At 41.5% G+C, this 18,640-nt stretch overlaps 1 protein-coding gene across 1 annotated transcript; it reads right to left on the bottom strand.

Annotated features, from left to right (window-relative positions):
• Nucleotides 1-1,689: 1,689 nt before the first annotated feature.
• GFPT2 (glutamine-fructose-6-phosphate transaminase 2) lies at nucleotides 1,690-17,485 on the bottom strand. The gene is made up of 19 exons (XM_026047666.1): nucleotides 17,412-17,485; nucleotides 12,577-12,684; nucleotides 12,036-12,134; nucleotides 11,239-11,364; nucleotides 10,548-10,606; nucleotides 9,973-10,107; nucleotides 9,122-9,183; nucleotides 8,064-8,143; nucleotides 7,651-7,768; nucleotides 6,781-6,944; nucleotides 6,228-6,323; nucleotides 6,019-6,116; nucleotides 5,582-5,702; nucleotides 5,161-5,318; nucleotides 4,908-5,022; nucleotides 4,222-4,349; nucleotides 3,545-3,712; nucleotides 2,981-3,142; nucleotides 1,690-2,417 (listed from the first exon to the last, which is right to left on the bottom strand). Exons 1-19 carry the CDS (start codon nucleotides 17,416-17,418, stop codon nucleotides 2,373-2,375), a joined length of 2,049 nt encoding a protein of 682 aa, XP_025903451.1. The 5' UTR covers nucleotides 17,419-17,485; the 3' UTR covers nucleotides 1,690-2,372.
• Nucleotides 17,486-18,640: the final 1,155 nt, after the last annotated feature.

Genomic DNA, 18,640 nt, shown 5'->3' with positions numbered 1-18,640 from the left:
CGGTCACGGCCCCGCCCGCGTGGTGACGTCATCGCCCCATGTCAGGCTGTCAGCGCGCTCCTGACGTCACCGCGCTCGTCACGCGGGGCGGCGGCAGCGGCGGGGCCCTGCGCGGCCGTCCCGGCTCGGGAGGCGCCAGCGGCCCCGCCCCCCACGGCTGCACGGGGCGCCATTAGCCCCCCTCGTTCTGTGCCTTGCGCCTCACCCCCTTCCCCCCTTTTCTCTCCCCTCTGCCCTGACCTCTGCACTGCTGGTCTTTTCCTAAAGCAGGTGCTGGCCCAAAATAAACTGGAGGGCTTTTTTCCACCCCCCAACTCCTTAGGAGTTAGCAAAGCACTTTCTTTTCTGTCCTCACCCTTCTTGCATTGGATTTAAAATACAGTTTTATTTATTTTTATCTAGTCCCAGTCAGGTCACTCCTACCCACAGCAGGAAGCTTTGTGGGACTGGATTCACTCTTCACCAAGCAGACAGTAAATGTAGAGAGGAGAAGGGGCATCTTCTGTGATCTACCACAACACATACCTAAAAGTTAGGGTAGGGTTTCTTCTGGGGCCTTATAAAGGAGGAATTGGAAATGGCTCTCTTAAAACAAGCCATGGTGGCATTTCTAAGCTGTCACTGCTTACATAGGTGAAGTAGTTCTCTTAGAAAGAAGGCTGCAGGGTTAGACACTTCAGGGGAGTTAATCCCTTTCTGTTTATGTTTTCTGACAATGCCTAAGTCACAAACGGCTACAGAAGCCCCTCTGTTTATTTACCTTGGGTTCTGAAAAACCCATTGCTTCCTCATGCAATTCCTTGATTAGCCCTAGCTTGAAAATGTAAAGATGCTTGGTGGTGAGTGTTTGTACTCAAATTTTTATTGCAATTTTTCCATCAGCCAAGGAAGCAGCATTATGATCAAAATGCATGTAAAAATGTAGGCACACCTTCCCACTTCAAGTGGGGGAATCTTTATCTACATCAGAGAAAAGTCAACTAGAAGAATGAGTGACGAACTGATAAGAACCAGAAATCCAGCAGCACAATCTATCTGTAAAGGGCTGGTGAAGTTTTTAGCCAGGAAGGCTGTCCTGTTAAACTACTTGAGTTACCTGCCCCAAAAAGACAGAAGGAGGAAAGCATATAAATAAATACTGCATGAATGATTTGTGTTTGAGTGGTAAGACTTGCTCTTACTCTTCAAAGCCCTTTTCTTCCACGTATCACCAATCACAAAACTAAAAGGGTCCTGAAAGGAAGTGGCAGGGGACAAGGGTCTCCTCTACCTCAGTTTTAACATGAGGTCCTCCCACCAGAATTCATAAATCTGAGTTACAGTGCCCCAAAAACAGGGCTCCTATCATGGAGCCTGCAGAGTAAGGAGAGCCAGAGAAAAGCGCTGAGGAGCAGTCACCAAATCTTATTCCTCCTGTCCAAGGAGCAAAGGACAAAGAGCTCCTGCTACCTGGATTGAAGCAACACCGGGAGGATGCCTGGCAGAGCACTGCAGCACTACAGCCGTGCTCCGAGCCAAAAGGAGCAGGCAGGTGCAACAAACACAGCAGAAACTACAAACGACTTTACATAAGAGTATTTAATTGTATAGCAATTTCATTGTACACTCTTCAAACAGAAGCACTGCTTGAAAGACATCCAGTTCCCTTATTTTGTCGCCCTGTACATGTTACACAAATAAGAGCCAGGGCAGCATACAAAGCAAGATGGTGCTCTGGCTTTTCAAATAATTCATTGAAAGAAGCAGGAAGTGAAAACAGAGCTGGGAATTTACAGCCACAGAGGTGGTTTGGAACAGACTGGTTCAATACAACACAGATGCAAAGTGGGAGGGCAAGCTGAGGAGGGAGAAGGATAACAGATTTCCAGGTTGAGGCTAAAGTAGAAATACTAACAACCACACTCAAGTGTCAACATATTGCTCAGATATTTACATTCTGAGCAATAATCAATGCTACAGAGAAGCAACATACATACAAAAATAACTTAAAAAAGCTATACAATTGTACTTATAAATACTATGTCTTTAAAACTAATTAAGTAGTGTAGGCTAAAAACGTTCACAGTTGCTCTGATGAGAGCTATATATATATTGCACAGTAGAAGAGTCCATTTAATATACTGTATGTAAACAATGATTTTTATCTTCTCCTTTGGCAATTTCTGAACTTGGAAAAAAATTGCTGTGAGCAAAAGCACTTGGGTACAAGGCACATCAAAAGCTTTCAAAGCTGCATTAAAAGACAAAGGCTTCTGAAACTTTCCAGTTAGCACTATCCTCCTCTTAGAAAAATGTGTACCTATCAATTCAGAAAGACACATTTATAAAGGCATAACTTAGAGGTCTGGTGACAGAAGCAGTGTTCTTGGCTGTTATTCTACGGTAACAGATTTGGCCAGATTTCTTGGAAAATCCACCTAAAATGAAAAGACAGACTTTCAGTATATGACAGAGCCAAACTGACATTCTGCATCTGGCACTTCATTTCTTGCATGCTTTTTTAAGACTTCCTAATGTGTCTAGAGAAAGCAGAGCTCATTAACGCACACAAGAGACTACAGATCTGCAGATAATGACTCACTGTTGACTTCATCCTCGCTTCCAAAGCCCTCCTGATAAATACTGTATAGGTTACCTTTTCCAAAGAGGTTTTAAGGGTCAAACTAAGCTGTATGAGACATAGAATCTGAGTCGATGGGCAACATCATATTTTAAGATTTAGTTGTCTGAAGAAGTCTAAACTGCGTTCTTAATAAAACTATGCAAGCCATGTGACTTTGTTTTTAAGGATGTCAATTGCAAAAAAAAAAAAGAGCTGAAAAACTGGCACTAAAGTGTCATCTCTTAAGAGTCACCATCAGTGTCACTAACTTCCATTCAAGTTCTTTGTTAGAAATGCTATCTAACTGTACCTCTCACTTTACACTGGTGGCAGGTAGTTCAGCTTTAACTGGATTGCCTAAATATAGAAGGCACTTACATCATAGCCTCTGAGAACAGCCAGGTGGAAGGAAAGCAGTTGGAGAGGAATAACACTCAGGATTCCTTGAAGGCAGTCAACAGTGTGAGGCAGCTCAATTGTTTTGTAGGCAAACTTGGAGCTTTCTGTGTCCTCCTTAGAACACAGGATGATTGGGCGACCCTGAAAACAAGGTTTTTAAAGCATTACTAAAGATGAGAGGAGAACTGCTTTGAGATACTGGTTCACAGCATGTCTGTAGTATGTTTGAAAATACTCAACAGCTGACAAGAACAGTCAGTCTTGCACAACAATGGGAGTGACAAATGCCAATATGTAAATGAGAACTTAATGTTTTCATCCTTTTGAGTCTTAATATTATTCCATTTGCTTCAAAACAAGCAAAAAACCCACTCATATACCAGAAATTTTCCATTACTTTAATGACAAATTATGATACAGATAACCCTCCTTATGTACAATTTTATAATTAAAAATATCCTATTTCTGAGGCACAGCCAGCAGCGATACATTTCAATGTGCACATTCTTTTGCCCTGTGACATTGGTTAAGTAAACAGCTCACCTGTCGAGCAGTGATCTGCTGCAGAGCATTCTGGCACTTGGTGAAGCAAGGATCCTTCATTATCACCATGATAACAGGCATCTGTTTATCTATTAGCGCTAGTGGCCCATGTTTCAGCTCACCAGCTAGGATGCCTTCAGAGTGCATATAGGTGATTTCTTTGATTTTCTAAAAAGAGAGATCAATAGATCAAATGAGAAATAAAGGCCACAAGAGCAACAAAGCATCAAGGCTGCACACGTGCTACTTTCAAAAGCAGACACAAAGCAGGGTTTGCCCACGTGCTTGAATTTACAGATAAGCAAGAAAAGGAGTGACCAACAGAAACTTTACAAACCAAACACTCAGCACAAACTTAGGTGACAAACACATACTACTTTTAGCTTTTCCATCTTTTGAGACATGTATAATGAATATCCCAGTGCAAAAGACAGTCACCCAACTTAACAGTTTTCACTAAAATATGCTTAAACACTGCATTTATTACAGGAAAGAAACAAGAGACTAATAGCATTTACAGATTCAGCTGATAAATGCGTTCAATCCAAGAGGACTAACCAAATTTGTTATAGAAAACAATTATACTGCAGCAGAATTAAGTATCAGAAATCAACTATATTGAAGAAAGCACAAAAGCTGATTTTAAATAGTATTCAAGGATTTCAAAAGGTTCATACCAGAGCTCCTTCTAGACAAGTGGCATAATTATATCCACGACCCATAACCAGCAGCGATCTCTGCTTGTACAGCTCAAGAGCCAAGTCGTGTATCTTCTCATCCAGAGACAAGACTTCCTTAATCATCTCTATCAGATCACACAAAAAGTACATATAAAAAACTTCTATCAATTGAATGAAACCGTAATCACAAATTTGCTTGTTCAGTGATCTACTATGACAAATAAGCCTAATTTAGCTGTTCAACTTAACTCTATTTTTGCAACTTTAAGTATGTTGTGTCCAGCCTAATTTTCAGCAACGAATCTTCTAGGCAAATTATTGGTCACAGCAGTATCTATGCTTTTGTAAAAGGAATGCAAGTTTCTATCATCTCAACATTAATTTCCTTTTTAATCAATACTGATTTCAAGTGAAAGGCTTTTAAAAAATATTAAGTTAGGTCAAAAATGTTTCTCAGAAAATGCTATTATCATTAGAAAACATAACCTATGTTCCTACTTATTTTCTTGGAACAGTACTCATAAAACTGGCAAGTAGCATGAAGTTAAGAGATTTTCTTACATTGCCTGCTTGACAGGGGCTTGGGGGAAAAAGGGGGCTAAAGTCAGATAAGGGGGTCACATTGTAAGGATTTCCAAATTATGTTCTCTCGCAGCCTTTCCACTCCCAAATCGTCAACATACCTGGTAGAGACTGCAGTCCACGAATGATTTCTTGCCTCCTTTTTTGCAAGGAAATTCTGTCTTCAGACATCATTAAGCCAAACATTACAAGAGACACAAACTGGCTGGTATAAGCCTGCAGACAAAGCAAAACATTTAGTAGCTACACCTGTAGAGGGTTAGCATGACCTCATTCTGAAGTTCCACAATTAAAATTTTAACTAGGTTCCACAGCAGTGGAAGTCTGAAAGTCAAAACAGTGAACAGCCATTACCTTTGTGCTTGCCACACCTATCTCAGGGCCTGCATTGATATGTACTCCACAGTCGGTCTCCCTGGATATTGAGCTTCCAACTGTGTTTGTGATGCCAACTGTTAGAGCACGGCGTTCTTTACAATACCTCAGGGCCATAAGTGTATCTGCAGTTTCACCTGGAAAATATTTACATGTTGACTTTTAAGGCTGGTGTAGCATTACAAAGGTACCCAAGAAGCCTAAAAAGCCTAGACTTGATTTTATGGTGCAACTCCAGAAAAGAAATAACTGCCTTCACACTTAAAAATGCAAAAATACGCCCATTGCTACTGTCCCTCTGCAAGACAACGGCATACACATACACACTTGCACACTTTTGTCCCCTTTCTTTTCTCTAAAACTTTCCATCAGTTAAAGGCAAACAGTAGAAGCAGCTCACCTGACTGACTTATAAAAAAGCACACGTCATCTCTGAATACAGGTGTGTTTCTATCCAGGAAGTCACTAGCAAGTTCCACCATCACAGGTAACTCTGTTAGTTCTTCCAGTACTTGTCGAGTCTGAATTCAATGAGCACATGACATTTATTAACATTGCCACCAATATAAATATCGGTCTTTAGAGGGGGATCTAACTGGATCTTATTTTAAAAGGATCACGAGTGCTTCAACACCAAGGTGAAGACAAGATCTATAGCATAACAGGTAAGAGAAGCATAAACAGCAGCATAAAAAGCAAAATTGTAATAGCATAAAAGCTAAAAGTGTAATAGTGTCAGACCTAGGTACAAGGCCAAGTATAAGATACAGAAAGGGAAAAGACACCAGAGATGAAGAGCTCATCTGAAACATAGATATGTGGTAAAGCTGAACATACAGCTACTGCAGCATGAAAACTGGTCCCACAGCCAATAATGATCAGTCTTCTGCATCTTCTGATTTCTTTCAAATGATCTTTCAGACCACCAAGCAGAACTGCAAATATAAACAAAAGAAAAACACACATTAATGCTGTAGTTTTATTTTCAAGTTAATATGTTCAAATTTTGCTGACTTAACATAAGCTTTCAAGTTACACTAACTTACCTGTGCTGTTCACAAAATTCACTCTGCCTCTCATAGTATTGACCACTGATTCTGGTTGCTCAAAAATTTCCTTTTGCATGAATGCACTGAAGTTACCTGTTTAGGAAAACATAACCAGCTGTACATAAACCTGGCCATGTAATTTCAAGTCTTTTATAAAGAGAATTTTTAAGATAAGGTGTGGTAGCACACTGATTTAAGCATAGATGAGAAGGGATAGCTTTATATATTAAGTTGCTTTCATTTTCCCAAAATTAACAGCCTATTTTTAGCTTTCTTTAAAAAGCTTTTTTTAGTCAATTTCCATCTCAGTTATTGGTTTATAGCCTAACTGTGGTAATGTTGAAATTCTCATCCAATATTGAAATCAGAGAGTACCTAGAACTGAGACTAGAGATGAGCAGAGTCCCATTCTGCCCACCTTTTCTTCAATTTCAAGTCCAGAAATTAACCAGTTCCCTGTACAAATACCACAAATCAGGCCTATTTACTACCTATACACTCAGTAGTTATTCATCTTTGAATATACTGAATTACAAACACTTCAACCCACCTTTCATTATTTGCTGCAATTCCATCTGCAAGGTCTGGATGGCCCGGGAAGGATCATCACTAGCTGAACGTTCGAGACGATGAATTGAAAGCTTCCCATCAGTCACTGCTGCAATGTCATCATCTTCTAAGAAAATTACTCTGTTGGTGTGTTCAATGACCGCACTACAGAAAGGAAACCCAAGACAAACGTGCCATTTCAGTAAGAGGTGGCAGCAACACTCCTCAAAGCCAGTTTGTATCCAGAGCCACTCGAGTCCCCTATCTTCCCCTTCAACATAACTATAGATAGAACCATCTTAAAGGAAATGGCTCCATCTGCTGCTGCTCCTGCACTTTCACAGGAATGGGTAGTAAAAAGCTCAGGAACCATCTCACAGCAGCAAATTCCTAACGATTCTGCCTCCAGGTGTGGCAGGGTCTCCCACCAAGACCTGAGGTCAAGATCTTGCTTGAGACGAAGTGCCTCTCTGGTGTTCAATTCCTGCTGAGATGGAACCACACCATTATTTTCTCCTGAGCCACAGACAGCAGGTTCAGTACCCCGAAGCCCCCGAGCAGCCTATATGCTGCCCAGACACTTCACTAAAGGCTGTCTGCACTCAGCTTGCCTTCCTGCACGGGACTGGTTTTACAGAGGGCAGAGGTTAGTGCTAAGCAGATATAGCACCTGCTCACCACTTAAGACCTGGTATCAGGCCTTTGCATTTATCACTTATGTTAGCTTGTGGGCTTTATAAAGCCACCTAGAGAGGCAGTTATCCTGTCAGAGAACAGCTGCACTGCAGCAAGACAACGTACGACTTCCAGAACTGTTTCACTTCTAGACAAAAGCAATTCTTGGAGAAAGGAAAATTAAGTACTATACTACCTTGCATCTGAAGCAAAGAAAAATTCTACTGCCTTATCCCCAATGGCATGCAGGCAGGTAGAGCTGTCAAGTCTTTTCATTCTGGAATTACATATATTCTTTACGTTCTCAATGTTGCCTGTTTAAAAAAAAAAAATACAGAAAAAAATCTGAAACACAGACCAAAGATTTGCTAGATTACAGACTATACAGATTCAAGGAATCACAGCTATGTAGTTACATAGTATTTTAGGGTGAGAGGAACCAAGCAAAGACTTATGAGATGCATATACAGAGGTACAAAAATAGCATATCTTGGTTACCAATTTGGGCCATCATCTGGTTGTTCTACAATTCACAAACTAATTAGCCTAACTTCTAATTATAAAGTGGCAATAATCTTAGCAATAAGATAATTGAGTTTATCAACTTACATGTCCTATATAAAACAGGAATCTGATCAGTGGAAAGCTTGTACTTGCTTCTAACACCAATAAGCAGAGGGCTTCCTCTCCTACAAAGGGAACATTCACAAATTGGCAAGGAGAAAGCGTCAGGCAAGGAAGTCATAGAACATCTGCAAAGCTGAAGGAAAACATCCAATCTGGTCCCTAAAGGACGAGGGTAGGAGTTCATCCTAATTCCACTGGGTTGCAAAAATTATATGTTTTTGTCTTGTTCTGTTTAAAATTCTCAAAACCTTACCTAGATAAAGACCACACACTTTAGTGAGTCATCCTCCCCACCTCCTCTTCCCCAAATCTATATTCAGATAGAGGAAGTTGCACCTCTGCTAAGCTGTTTAAATAAAAGCTGATTCTGTCAAGAGTCAGCAATATATCCAATCACCCTTTACTACTAGGATACTATTTCATCCTGTAGCCTTTTAAGCTCAGAATGTCAGTCTTCACCACTGCTCCTCTGAAATTGGGGAAATTAAGATCAGTTTTTCAATTATGAGTCACATGTTGCTATTAAAAAAAACTGTTGTGAGGCTGTAACAGGAAAAGGGACAGGCTACAGGAATAAATTTGTCAGTACTAAGTTCTTCTGTGAGCGTCAACTAGATGATCTCCAGCTACAAGTGTAATTCACATGAATCAAGAATACAGTGTCTGACTTCTCTTCATACTGTGTTTGGATCCTCAGGAGTGAGGCATCACGTCTAATTTATTAGGTAGAAAACAAGTGAAAGATTATAGAGTGTTTTATGAAACCTAATCATTATACCCAATCACTGTAATTCTGTGATCTGAAGTCTATAAAGCTCAAATCAAGTTAAATTTAAATAGCTCAGTGGGGCTTTGCTGGATTTCATACAGATTTCAGTAGTGCAGACATCCATCTACTAAATTCAAATTAAGCAAATTTTTTTGTTCCCTGGTGAGAAGAGTTGGTCACACTGTGAGTCTACTTAAACTGAAGATTAAAAGACTTGTTTTAAGGATAATAGATATTAGCATGAGCAAATAAATATTTTACTTGTACTCACCTAGTAGCAACAGCTTCACCTGGGTAATGGATGCTCTTGAAAACCAATGCAAAAGCACCTTCCTGAAATCATGCAGACAGATAAGTTATTTAGGACTTTATTCTTATCTCAGTCACGTCTCATTAAACTGGGGCCCCTCTTCCTGAGACATTTCTAAGGGAAAGCTCATTACTATTATCAGGAATTCTCTTCCTGGAAGGCAGACTGCACCTTTAAAGGAATTAGCCAAGAAGCAGAACAGCCCTCACAAAAAACAGCTGAAAACTCAGAAACTGAACACTGAGAAAAGACACTTCAGCTTCTTTTATTTATAAAATAGCTCCAGGGCAAGATCTCGGTGCTCTTACTGGTAAGAAACATTAAAAACAGTTTCTGAACACATGTTTTATAAGAACATGCAGCTAGGTTTTCCTCATCACATCACACATTTTGGAGCTGCTCCTAGTTTAAGGAGGAGGCCCTCACCCAAGAACACAATCATGCAACCAAAATACAACATGCCTTACTGCAGCTTGTAAGGCTGACAAGCATTACTGCAACAAGAGCAAAAGCCCTCCTGCCTTACGAAAGAAAAAGAAGGTAACAGTCACTCCACCACGAGGAGAAACACACATCTGCACAGAGTGTAAACTTTTTGGGCACAGTCTAAGTTTATAATGCATCTATCAATATCTAAGGAGTTTTCATCTAATTTCTTGGTCTATTAAGAATAATTCAAAAGTCAAGAAGCTTTATTTACAGCAATTCCTAAGGAGTACTGAAGATGACCAAAAAGCGCAAATGCAGAATTAAGGAACCCCACAGATAGCTTCCCCTTTAGCACAAGGTGGGGGAGAAACCACACAACTTACCAATTGTTGAATAACTCTTTCTACCAAGACTGAGAAACTGGTCTCCTCACTCTCTCTGTTGTCATACACGTATTTGATCAATTTGGCAATTGTTTCTGTATCCGTTTCAGACTCAAATTCGTAGCCTTTGCTCTCCTGAAATACCATGCAGGAAAGTAACAATTTTTTTTCAGCTTCAGGCAAGAAATAGAGGTTTTCAACTCCCTACTCAGAGCTTTACACTGGACAGGCACACATATCACAGTAAAGACGTAATCTGTCACAGCTCAGTCTTTTGGAAACACAAACTAAGACTTGCTTGGGCTCCCTCCTGACTTGTTGCTTAGCAGAGGCTAACGCGTGTACACACTTGCAAACAGTTTGAGCACAATGCTACTCTACTCAAATATTTTGCATTTAGGAATATAAGAATGCATTGCACTTCAGCAGCTCCTGAGTATCTTTATGAGGCAGTCTCCCTCATGATACCATTTTACATCTGATATGCTGACAAACCTCAATCAGATCCTATCAAAGAAATATCTGGAGGTGGGTAGTAGGGCCTTTAGTTTATAATTAAGCTGCTACAAACTCACCAGGAATTTTCTCAGATCCTTATAATTTGTGATGATTCCATTATGGATTACAACAAACTCTGAAAGAAAAAGTAATGGGAAGCCAAGATACTTAACACAGTGCACATGAAACAGAAGAGCTTAAAAATACATTAGAAGCTAACTAGTAGTCCGAGGTCTGTTAATCACAGCAGTCCCAGTTAAGGTATCAGTTAATCATAGCGTGCACAAGAGAATACAGAGGCTTGGAAATGCTGACCATATGTACAGGTTGTTCCCAACCTTCACATAGACAGTTTTAAACATCAAGACAGTTTTAAGCTACAGCTACTGGAACAGCACCACGGCGTCTCTCAGGTGAGAAGCAAAGTGAATCTCCCTTTTCTAGCCCAGACAATTTGATGCACTTAAACACTTCTGTTCACAATGTCTTATTGCTGCAACAATGTTACACACTGGCCAGAAAAAGAGTACCAGTTTTCAGAAAAGAGATCTCATTCATTTTTACTTTATTCAGTATTACTTTAGCCATGGAAGAGATTCTGTTTTATCATATGAGCATCTGACCTCAGCAGCACTGCAACAGCTTAGCCCTAGCACACAGAACAGATACCATAATATTAGTAAGACAGCCAGCTATTTGTATTATGCAAATTCAACCATTTCAACCTTATAAGCTAAAGACAAATTACATCTTATAGAAAATACATACCATTCTTTTTATCTGATCTCTGAGGGTGACTGTTTATTGCACTGGGTGCTCCATGAGTTGCCCAGCGAGTATGAGCAATCCCAAAGTGTGTTTCAAAAGCCGCTTTTGAATCCAAGCTGTCTTGTTCTACACATAAGAAATTAATTTATCAAATATTTGAAGTTGTGAGTGTGCTTGGGTGAGGCAAATTCAAGTAATAAGTCCAAAAATTTTTACAGGCAAAAAATTAAAAGCCATCTTCCACCCTCCTTTAAAATTATTTGATCTCTTGACATTACACTTTAGATAGTTCAAATTAGTGGGAATAAACTTCCATTCAGCCAATTCAGCATTTTTGACCAATAACTAGGCTAACAAACCACATTAATATAATAAGTGCATTAAAATATAGCTTTTTTCCCCCCTTCATAGATGGAAATGCTGTATAAAGCACACAGATGACAGCCAGCTGTTTAAATGCTAGTGTAAATTCTTTCAGAGTCCATGCTCTGATATTTCATCTACCAAGCACAGTAATCACACCAGCAGCACAGCAAGGGACCTGGGTCTTAAAGAACACGGGAGCAATCAAAAAAAAAGGAGAATAGGCCAATAATTTTCACAGTACTGTAACTGAAGATTATCTTGCTTTACAAATGTAGATTTGGGAGGCAAAAAGCCCTTTAGAGCTGCCATTAAACTATACAATGCAATTATTACTGGTATAAAACTCTAATTTCACAGTTTGAATTTCTGCCGAGATGCAGATATGCTAAGAGTGGGAAGCCAAGGGAAGATGTAAGTTTGAAAACACTTACTGTACAATTCTTCTTCTAGGGCCTTTACTTTTCCTCTTTTCTTAACTAGTTTGATGAACCTTGCTTTATCTTCATTATTATTGCCATCAATTGCCACACCTACAGTTTAGGGCACAATCAGAAGTGTTATATATATCACGAGAGATACCAGATGAAAAATAAATTAAAAAAGAACTGTGAAGATAGACAGACAACTACATTCTTGTCCTTTTACTAGAATACACATGCACAAGCCAACTTGAGGCACAAACCACATGGAGGGGTTCTTCCTCACCCTGTTTGGTTCGCTTATGTATGCTACATCTCAAACACCACCCAACTACAGACCTAACCACCCGCTTTAAAATCCCAGAGAAAGCAGGAGAAGAAATTCTAAGAATTAAGATAAGGGGCTCTTTCAATTGGCAATTGTGGAATATAGAAAACCCAAGGTACAGAGGTTAAAAGCCCATGAAAAGTCACATAGGTTTTGTGGCTTAATAGTAATGACTCAAGTAAGTTATTGGTTGCTGACATTGATTTGTTGAGCAAGTTTTAATACCTGCAGAGTCATATCCTCTGTATTCCAGTCTCTGCAATCCTTTTATCAGGGTCTCAAATATTTCCTTCCGAGTCCGAGGTACTCTGTAGTTCAGATAAGCAAAAATTCCTGCTTAAACAGAAAAGAGGAAGGAGCGGGGGGGGGCGGGAAAGAAGAAAAAAAGCAAAGAGATTTTGAGTTTGTAGCCCTTCAAACTGTATTTTTAAGCTTCCTATATTAGAACACAAAAGTGACCCAGGAGAACCTTCTTTCCCATTTATTATAATTCTTACTATAGTGTTTTTAAATGGAAAAATACAAATGTAGTAAATGGATGCTGACCATTTTCTTCGAGCAAACACACAAGCTTTCATAGCCAGTTTCACTCTCCTCCCGATGTTACCCAGCAAGAGTTAAGCATTTGAGAACACTTAAGAAAAAAAATCTACTTTTCATGAAAACCACAGCTGAAAATGGGAACAGCGTGATCTATTTCGTATCCAGATCTAAAACCAGACATTCAAAGAAGGAGCATATTCACCGGCACTAACACAAGGAGACTTTTGTAACTAAAGTCAGTCCTGAATGCCCAGAAGTAGGTGGTTGGCACATCTATTTCTGCAAGGCTCCAGCTTAATCTGATACACACCAGTCACTTGAGCAAGAAGAGATGAGACATGAAAATATAAAGAGAGGGCAGACGTCAAAAGGATAGGACAACAAAGTGAGGAAAGAGAAGATACAGAACAGAGCCACCCAAAGAAAACAAGCATTCGACAATCGCGGTGCCTCAACACAGCCCTGGCTGCCAATCCCAACCTGACAGAGACATAAGATCCATTTACTCACTGCACATCACTCAGGCCACCTCTTACAGAGAGGTCACAGAAAGATGTGAACTCACTGCTTTCTCCTTTGCAAACAGACAGTCTAATGACCTCAAAAATCCAATACCTCTTCTCTTGAATAGGCCAGTCATCACTAAAAGCTTGGTCTTGGTTTTAATACTATTTTCACACTCTACTTCAGAAGAGGTTGCCATTCCATCTGGGATTTCTGCATTTATAAGGCTAGATTAGGCCTTGTTACTAACACTTGGAAACCTGTATCCCATCAGAAAATTCTAATTCCACTGTTCCAACAGTTTCTTTAATCAACAAATCAGAGGAAATCTAAGTACTGAACAGTGAGAGAGTGAGAGAGAGGAATAAAAAAAGAAAAAAAAAGAAAAGAGGGTGCAGCATTAGCAAGAACAGGCTGTTGAGATGACAGAGAGCCTACGAGCATGATGCTAGTCTTGGGATACACCTTCCAGGTATTCATGGTGGAAAATCCTTTCCTTTTGCAAGGCTGAGATTTATGAGGAGTCAAGTCCAGTAATATCCAGAGTGTCCAATATTAATAGAGCTATTAAGACAATAAATGCATTTAAAGAGCTATTTAGGCATTTGAGCACCTTCTAAATACTGTTGTTTGTGGATACTTTGAAATAATGCCTCCAGTTACACAGAGCCACCTTAGACAGAGCTTGTTGATCATTTTTCCAGACCAGCATTTACCCTCCTCTGGCACTAACCACGGACCTCAAGAGCAGCATTCTTCAAGACAAATTTCTCAACATCATTCCAAAACATTGCTACACACCTCATTTCAGATCCAGCTCTACTTTCTAGGCCAGATTTCACAATGCATTTAAGACACATCACGCTTTTACGTTCCATGTGGCATCTCGGACTCCACAGAGCTCCAGGAAAACCTTTCCTTTGGGACTGTCTTTACAATGCTACCAGTGTGCTGCAATTGTTAAAGGATCCTTGTTCCTAGGGAACTCGAGCTGTGACTCCTCGCATGTGAACGGGAACACTCAGAAGTCACTAGAGGCCATTACTGTGAAAGCAATAGCAGTGCTTGACTTGTCAAGGAATATATTACAAACTCTTTCAGTTGAAGGAAATAAATCTTACTCTCAGCATGGTTTCCTCTGTAGTTTTTTTCTTCTGTTTCATGATTTACCCAGTTGCGTATTTTCTTCCCTACTCCATCATTTTGGCTAGATTTAAAGCACATTGCTCAACTCATTTAGCAAGAATGTTTGATAAAGACCTCTTGTAGCTTAATTCCTTCTGGAAGCACACCAACACCACTGAAGCTTACTTGAATCATACTCAGAGAGGTCTGTGATACTAATACATTTCTTTATAACGGCCTCCCCAACCTATTAAATGCCCTTTTCAACAGGGCTCACATCCTTACTCCCCCACAGAGATTTCAAGTAACTTTGGAACCTAATGCAATTCTGAAGGCTTTCAAGTAACTTTGGAACCTAATGCAATTCTGAAGGCTTTTTTTTTTTTTTTTTTTAAATGGTCAGCACAGTATCAGCAAAGAAATATTTTCCTAACTCGTTTATATAGCATGGAATCCAGTGAAATTTAAGAAGCATTTTACTACAGCACCGCTCTCGACCCAAATGCTCCATCTACTCTCTACCTTTCCACAACCCCGGGGTTTGCCCAGGAGCATCAAACAGACCTATATGGGTTAGAGTTTACCTTTAAAAATATGATAACCAAAATAGAAACCAACAGGTCATTAAGACACTATTAAAGCCGACTTTAAATAGCTAAACAGACTCAAAATAAGGGTCTCCCTTTAAGCACATACTGAGAGTTTAAGAGATTCCCCTTTCCCTTCCAAAATTGAAAGTTGAAGGCCAAGAAGGAAAGGGGGGATAGAGGGATAAATGAAAAAATTCTACAAGAACACTTGTAATTCCAAAATTTTACCAAAAGTCAAAAGGGCAGCCTATATGTAAAGTCTGAGCAAGAGTAACAATTTTTAAAGTAAAAGGAAGCCTCTGCTCAGTATTGAGGCAAGCACGTTTTTGATGTCACAAACTTAGTCCCAGATTCAGTTTCATTTCCTGTTGATGTGGATTTTGATTTAAAATTGGCAAGGAGTTTAAGAATCATTTGCCCGTGTTTCTTATTCCAAACCCTGCATCACCTTTGCCTGAATGTGTGCACATAAATGAGACAATATTTCAAAACTGTTTCCTAAAAAGTATACTTAGGTCTGTATTCATTGACAGATGTATTTTCAAAATAGAAAAGCTAGATATTTGACTTCAGGAAGCACATGGAGGCAACAGAGTATATTCTTCATATTTAAACCTCAAAAGGTATTAAAAAGAACAGTTTAAAATTGTTGATTGCACAGAGGACCTCAAGAACCCCTAATGCTTCCTAGAGCATATTCAATATAGCATGAAGTTAGGGGATGGCTTTCTTATTAACAAACCTCACCTCAACTTGGATTTTTAAGTGTCTGGGAATCATATCAGCGACACCCCAAAACTTTTCCTTTCAGTACCACCTCGGTCCCTTTCCCCTTTGTTTGGGTGTTTACTCATTCTGCCAGCACTGAAGGTGCTGTGCCTCCAAGCATTGATGGGATCTTAATATTGGCAACAAGCTAACACTACTTTAATTGTATTTCACAAATTATCCTTACTCATTTTACACTGAGTTACTCCATCCCAGGCTTGCTGTTCTACTCATTTAACGTTGCTAACACCTTGATTTCTCAATCAATATAGCCCCAACGTGTTAGGCTTTATACATTACATACCCTAGTGGTTGCAATCGATACCTTGGGCTTGCTTAGGCAGGGAGCCAAGTCTCTCACCTGAAGAGCTTTTGCTCCGAAGACAAAACAAAGCTCTTCCCGAGTTTGCTTTGTTGATAGCGAGTTACAAGTCACCCTGATGCTCAAACAGTATCATCTTGCACTTCCATTCAAGCAGACGCCCCTTGCTAGATACCTTGGTCTTTTTGAAGTTACAATGATTAAAGGATGCGAAAGCAGAGAAGAGATAGCTAGTTCTGGAGATATATTTTGGGAGCAGCAGTTAGCTCCCATTCAGTAGGCATCTCACAAAAGAGTATTCACCAACATTGCTAAGAAAAAAAGGATTTTTTTCCCCTTTCAGTGGAAGAATCAATTCAGATCCGAAAGGAAGGTTAAGTGAAGGGATAGGTATGTTTTCACTAACGTTTCCTCCACAATAGAACATATTGTATTAGCAGCCTTTGAATCACCGCTTTGATTTCCATCTCACCAGAGTATACCTAAGCAATTGTAAGTATGATCTATACAGATATCACCTTCCCCATCTCATCTTTAGGAGGGAAAGGAAGGTGAATTAACTCACATCAGCCAACAACTAAACTCATTTGCAGCCTTTGTTTGAAACCGCAAGCTGCCCTATCTCTGTGGCTCAGTCCTACTCCCACTGAACCCACAGCTCTTGGTTCAGAAACACAGAGCCAACCCCGGGGAGAAGTTTACACGTTGGCCAAGGTGGCCGTGCTAGCACAGGAGCAAACATCACCAAGAAGCCCAAATATCCCAAAAAGAGGCAGCTGGGACCACCATGGGTTTGCTCACAAAAGCAAAGACAAGCCAGCAGGATGCTGGAAAATGAGAAAGACTATGCAGAAGAAAGGGCAAGTTTCTGGAAGGACGGTGGAGGTTTCCCCATCCCCTGCCACCACAGCCTGTCCCACTCCCCACGTCCCCACAAAATGGACGCAGGATCCGGACGAGGCTCCACAACCAGGGGCTGCCAGGAGGGGCAGGAGGCCGGCACCTCACACCTCCTGCCAGCCCAGCCCCGAGCCTGCTGTGGGGAAACAGAAATAAAGCGGCTCCCGTCCCGCCGCGCGCTTTGTCCGCCGGCGCCGCCCGCTCCGGGCAGTCCCCGCCGCAACGGGCGGGAAGGGGGTCCCGGGAAGGGGGTCCCGGCCAGGGGGCTGCCGCGGCGGCGCCCCCATCGCTCCCACACCGCCGCTCACCGCACATGGTCGCTCCACGCCGCCCGGCCCTGCCCGCTGAGAGCAAACGAGCGCGGCTTCCCGTCGACGGCCTCGCTGCAGGAGTGCGGCGGCCGCGGCCGCCCCGGCTCTTATAGCGCGGCTGGCTCGGCCCCTGTCGCCGAGCTCATTGGCCGCGGGCGCCGGGGCTGCTCCGCTCGGCGCTGCGAGCGGGTGAGCGGCGGAGGGGCTGCGGCCGCCCTGCCCCTCCGCCAAGCCCGGCCCAGGTCTCCGCCCGCCCCCGCTCCCTCCTCGCTGTTTGCCGGAGGAGCGGGAAGCGGCTCCTCCTCTGGGAAGGACGAGGCACGCGGGGCGCGCGAGGCGCGACGTGGCGGCGCGGGAAGCTCCGTCATGGCTGTCCCTCAAGGAGCCTCGCGGGGGAGCAGCTGCCGCCATCCCGCGTGCTGGCCACGAGCGTTGAACACACGTGGGCGAGAGTGTCCTCGAAGCCCCCCCGAGACAAAGCGAATGCGGCTGGGAGCCGTGGCGAGGGCGGCCAGAGGCGAGGGCCGCCATATCACCCCCTAAGGAGCCGTTTTTCCCCCAGGCAAGCCGCTGCAGCCCTGCTGTCACTGCTCTCTAGCTCCATTTTGCAAGAAAGACGCAACAGACCTGCTCCAACAGCCCCCATCTGCTTATTCCTCCAGCCATCCCTTGTTTAGGGAGAGACTGTCACTTTATCTGCTTTTAGAGGAACTTTTGATCTTTTATCTCAGGAAATCTTGTCTGATTTGCCACCATGGATATGGCGGTTCTCAGAGCAAGGACCTCGTGATGTATTGCTGGACAATACGCATAGGATGGCTGTGCTCTTGCTCACCAAAGCCATTAAGGATGATTTTTTTTTTTTTTTTTTTTTAGTTTCATGGCATTTCAGTATTTTGCATAGTTTCTATTTTTTTTATTGTTTAAAAATATCACAATATTATGTACCGGTAACCCGAGTTACTCCTTGTATAAGGATCCTGACATTCAAGGGCAAAGCATTTTATTTGAACTACAATATAAATGCACATTTTCTCTTGAGTTTATTTTTGTAGTTCTTTTTTTTTTTTACCTCAGCTTAAAGGAGTGACAGCATGAAACTTTTTTAATGGTAAGGTTGACTTAAGAAAAAGATTGGAACCTCAACACCAAAAAATAACCCCAAACCCTAACCCCTTGTGTAAATGTCTGTCACTTGAATGGGCACATACATCTCAATTTTAGTT

Source organism: Nothoprocta perdicaria, unplaced genomic scaffold (assembly GCF_003342845.1).
Source record: "Nothoprocta perdicaria isolate Ctin4 unplaced genomic scaffold, notPer1 scaffold_5, whole genome shotgun sequence".
Classification (NCBI taxonomy): Eukaryota; Metazoa; Chordata; class Aves; order Tinamiformes; family Tinamidae; genus Nothoprocta; species Nothoprocta perdicaria.
Note: the sequence above shows the minus strand (reverse complement) of the source record. Positions and strands in the feature narration are given on the sequence as shown.

Bases quoted from the DNA above. Each gene is read 5' to 3' on its own strand.
- GFPT2 (XM_026047666.1), bottom strand. The intron at 9,184-9,972 runs GTAAGTTGTGTG...GCATGATTTCAG, and splicing joins AAAGAGTTATTCAACAATTG to GAAGGTGCTTTTGCATTGGT. The intron at 5,023-5,160 runs GTAATGGCTGTT...CTTTGTCTGCAG, and splicing joins TAGGTGTGGCAAGCACAAAG to GCTTATACCAGCCAGTTTGT.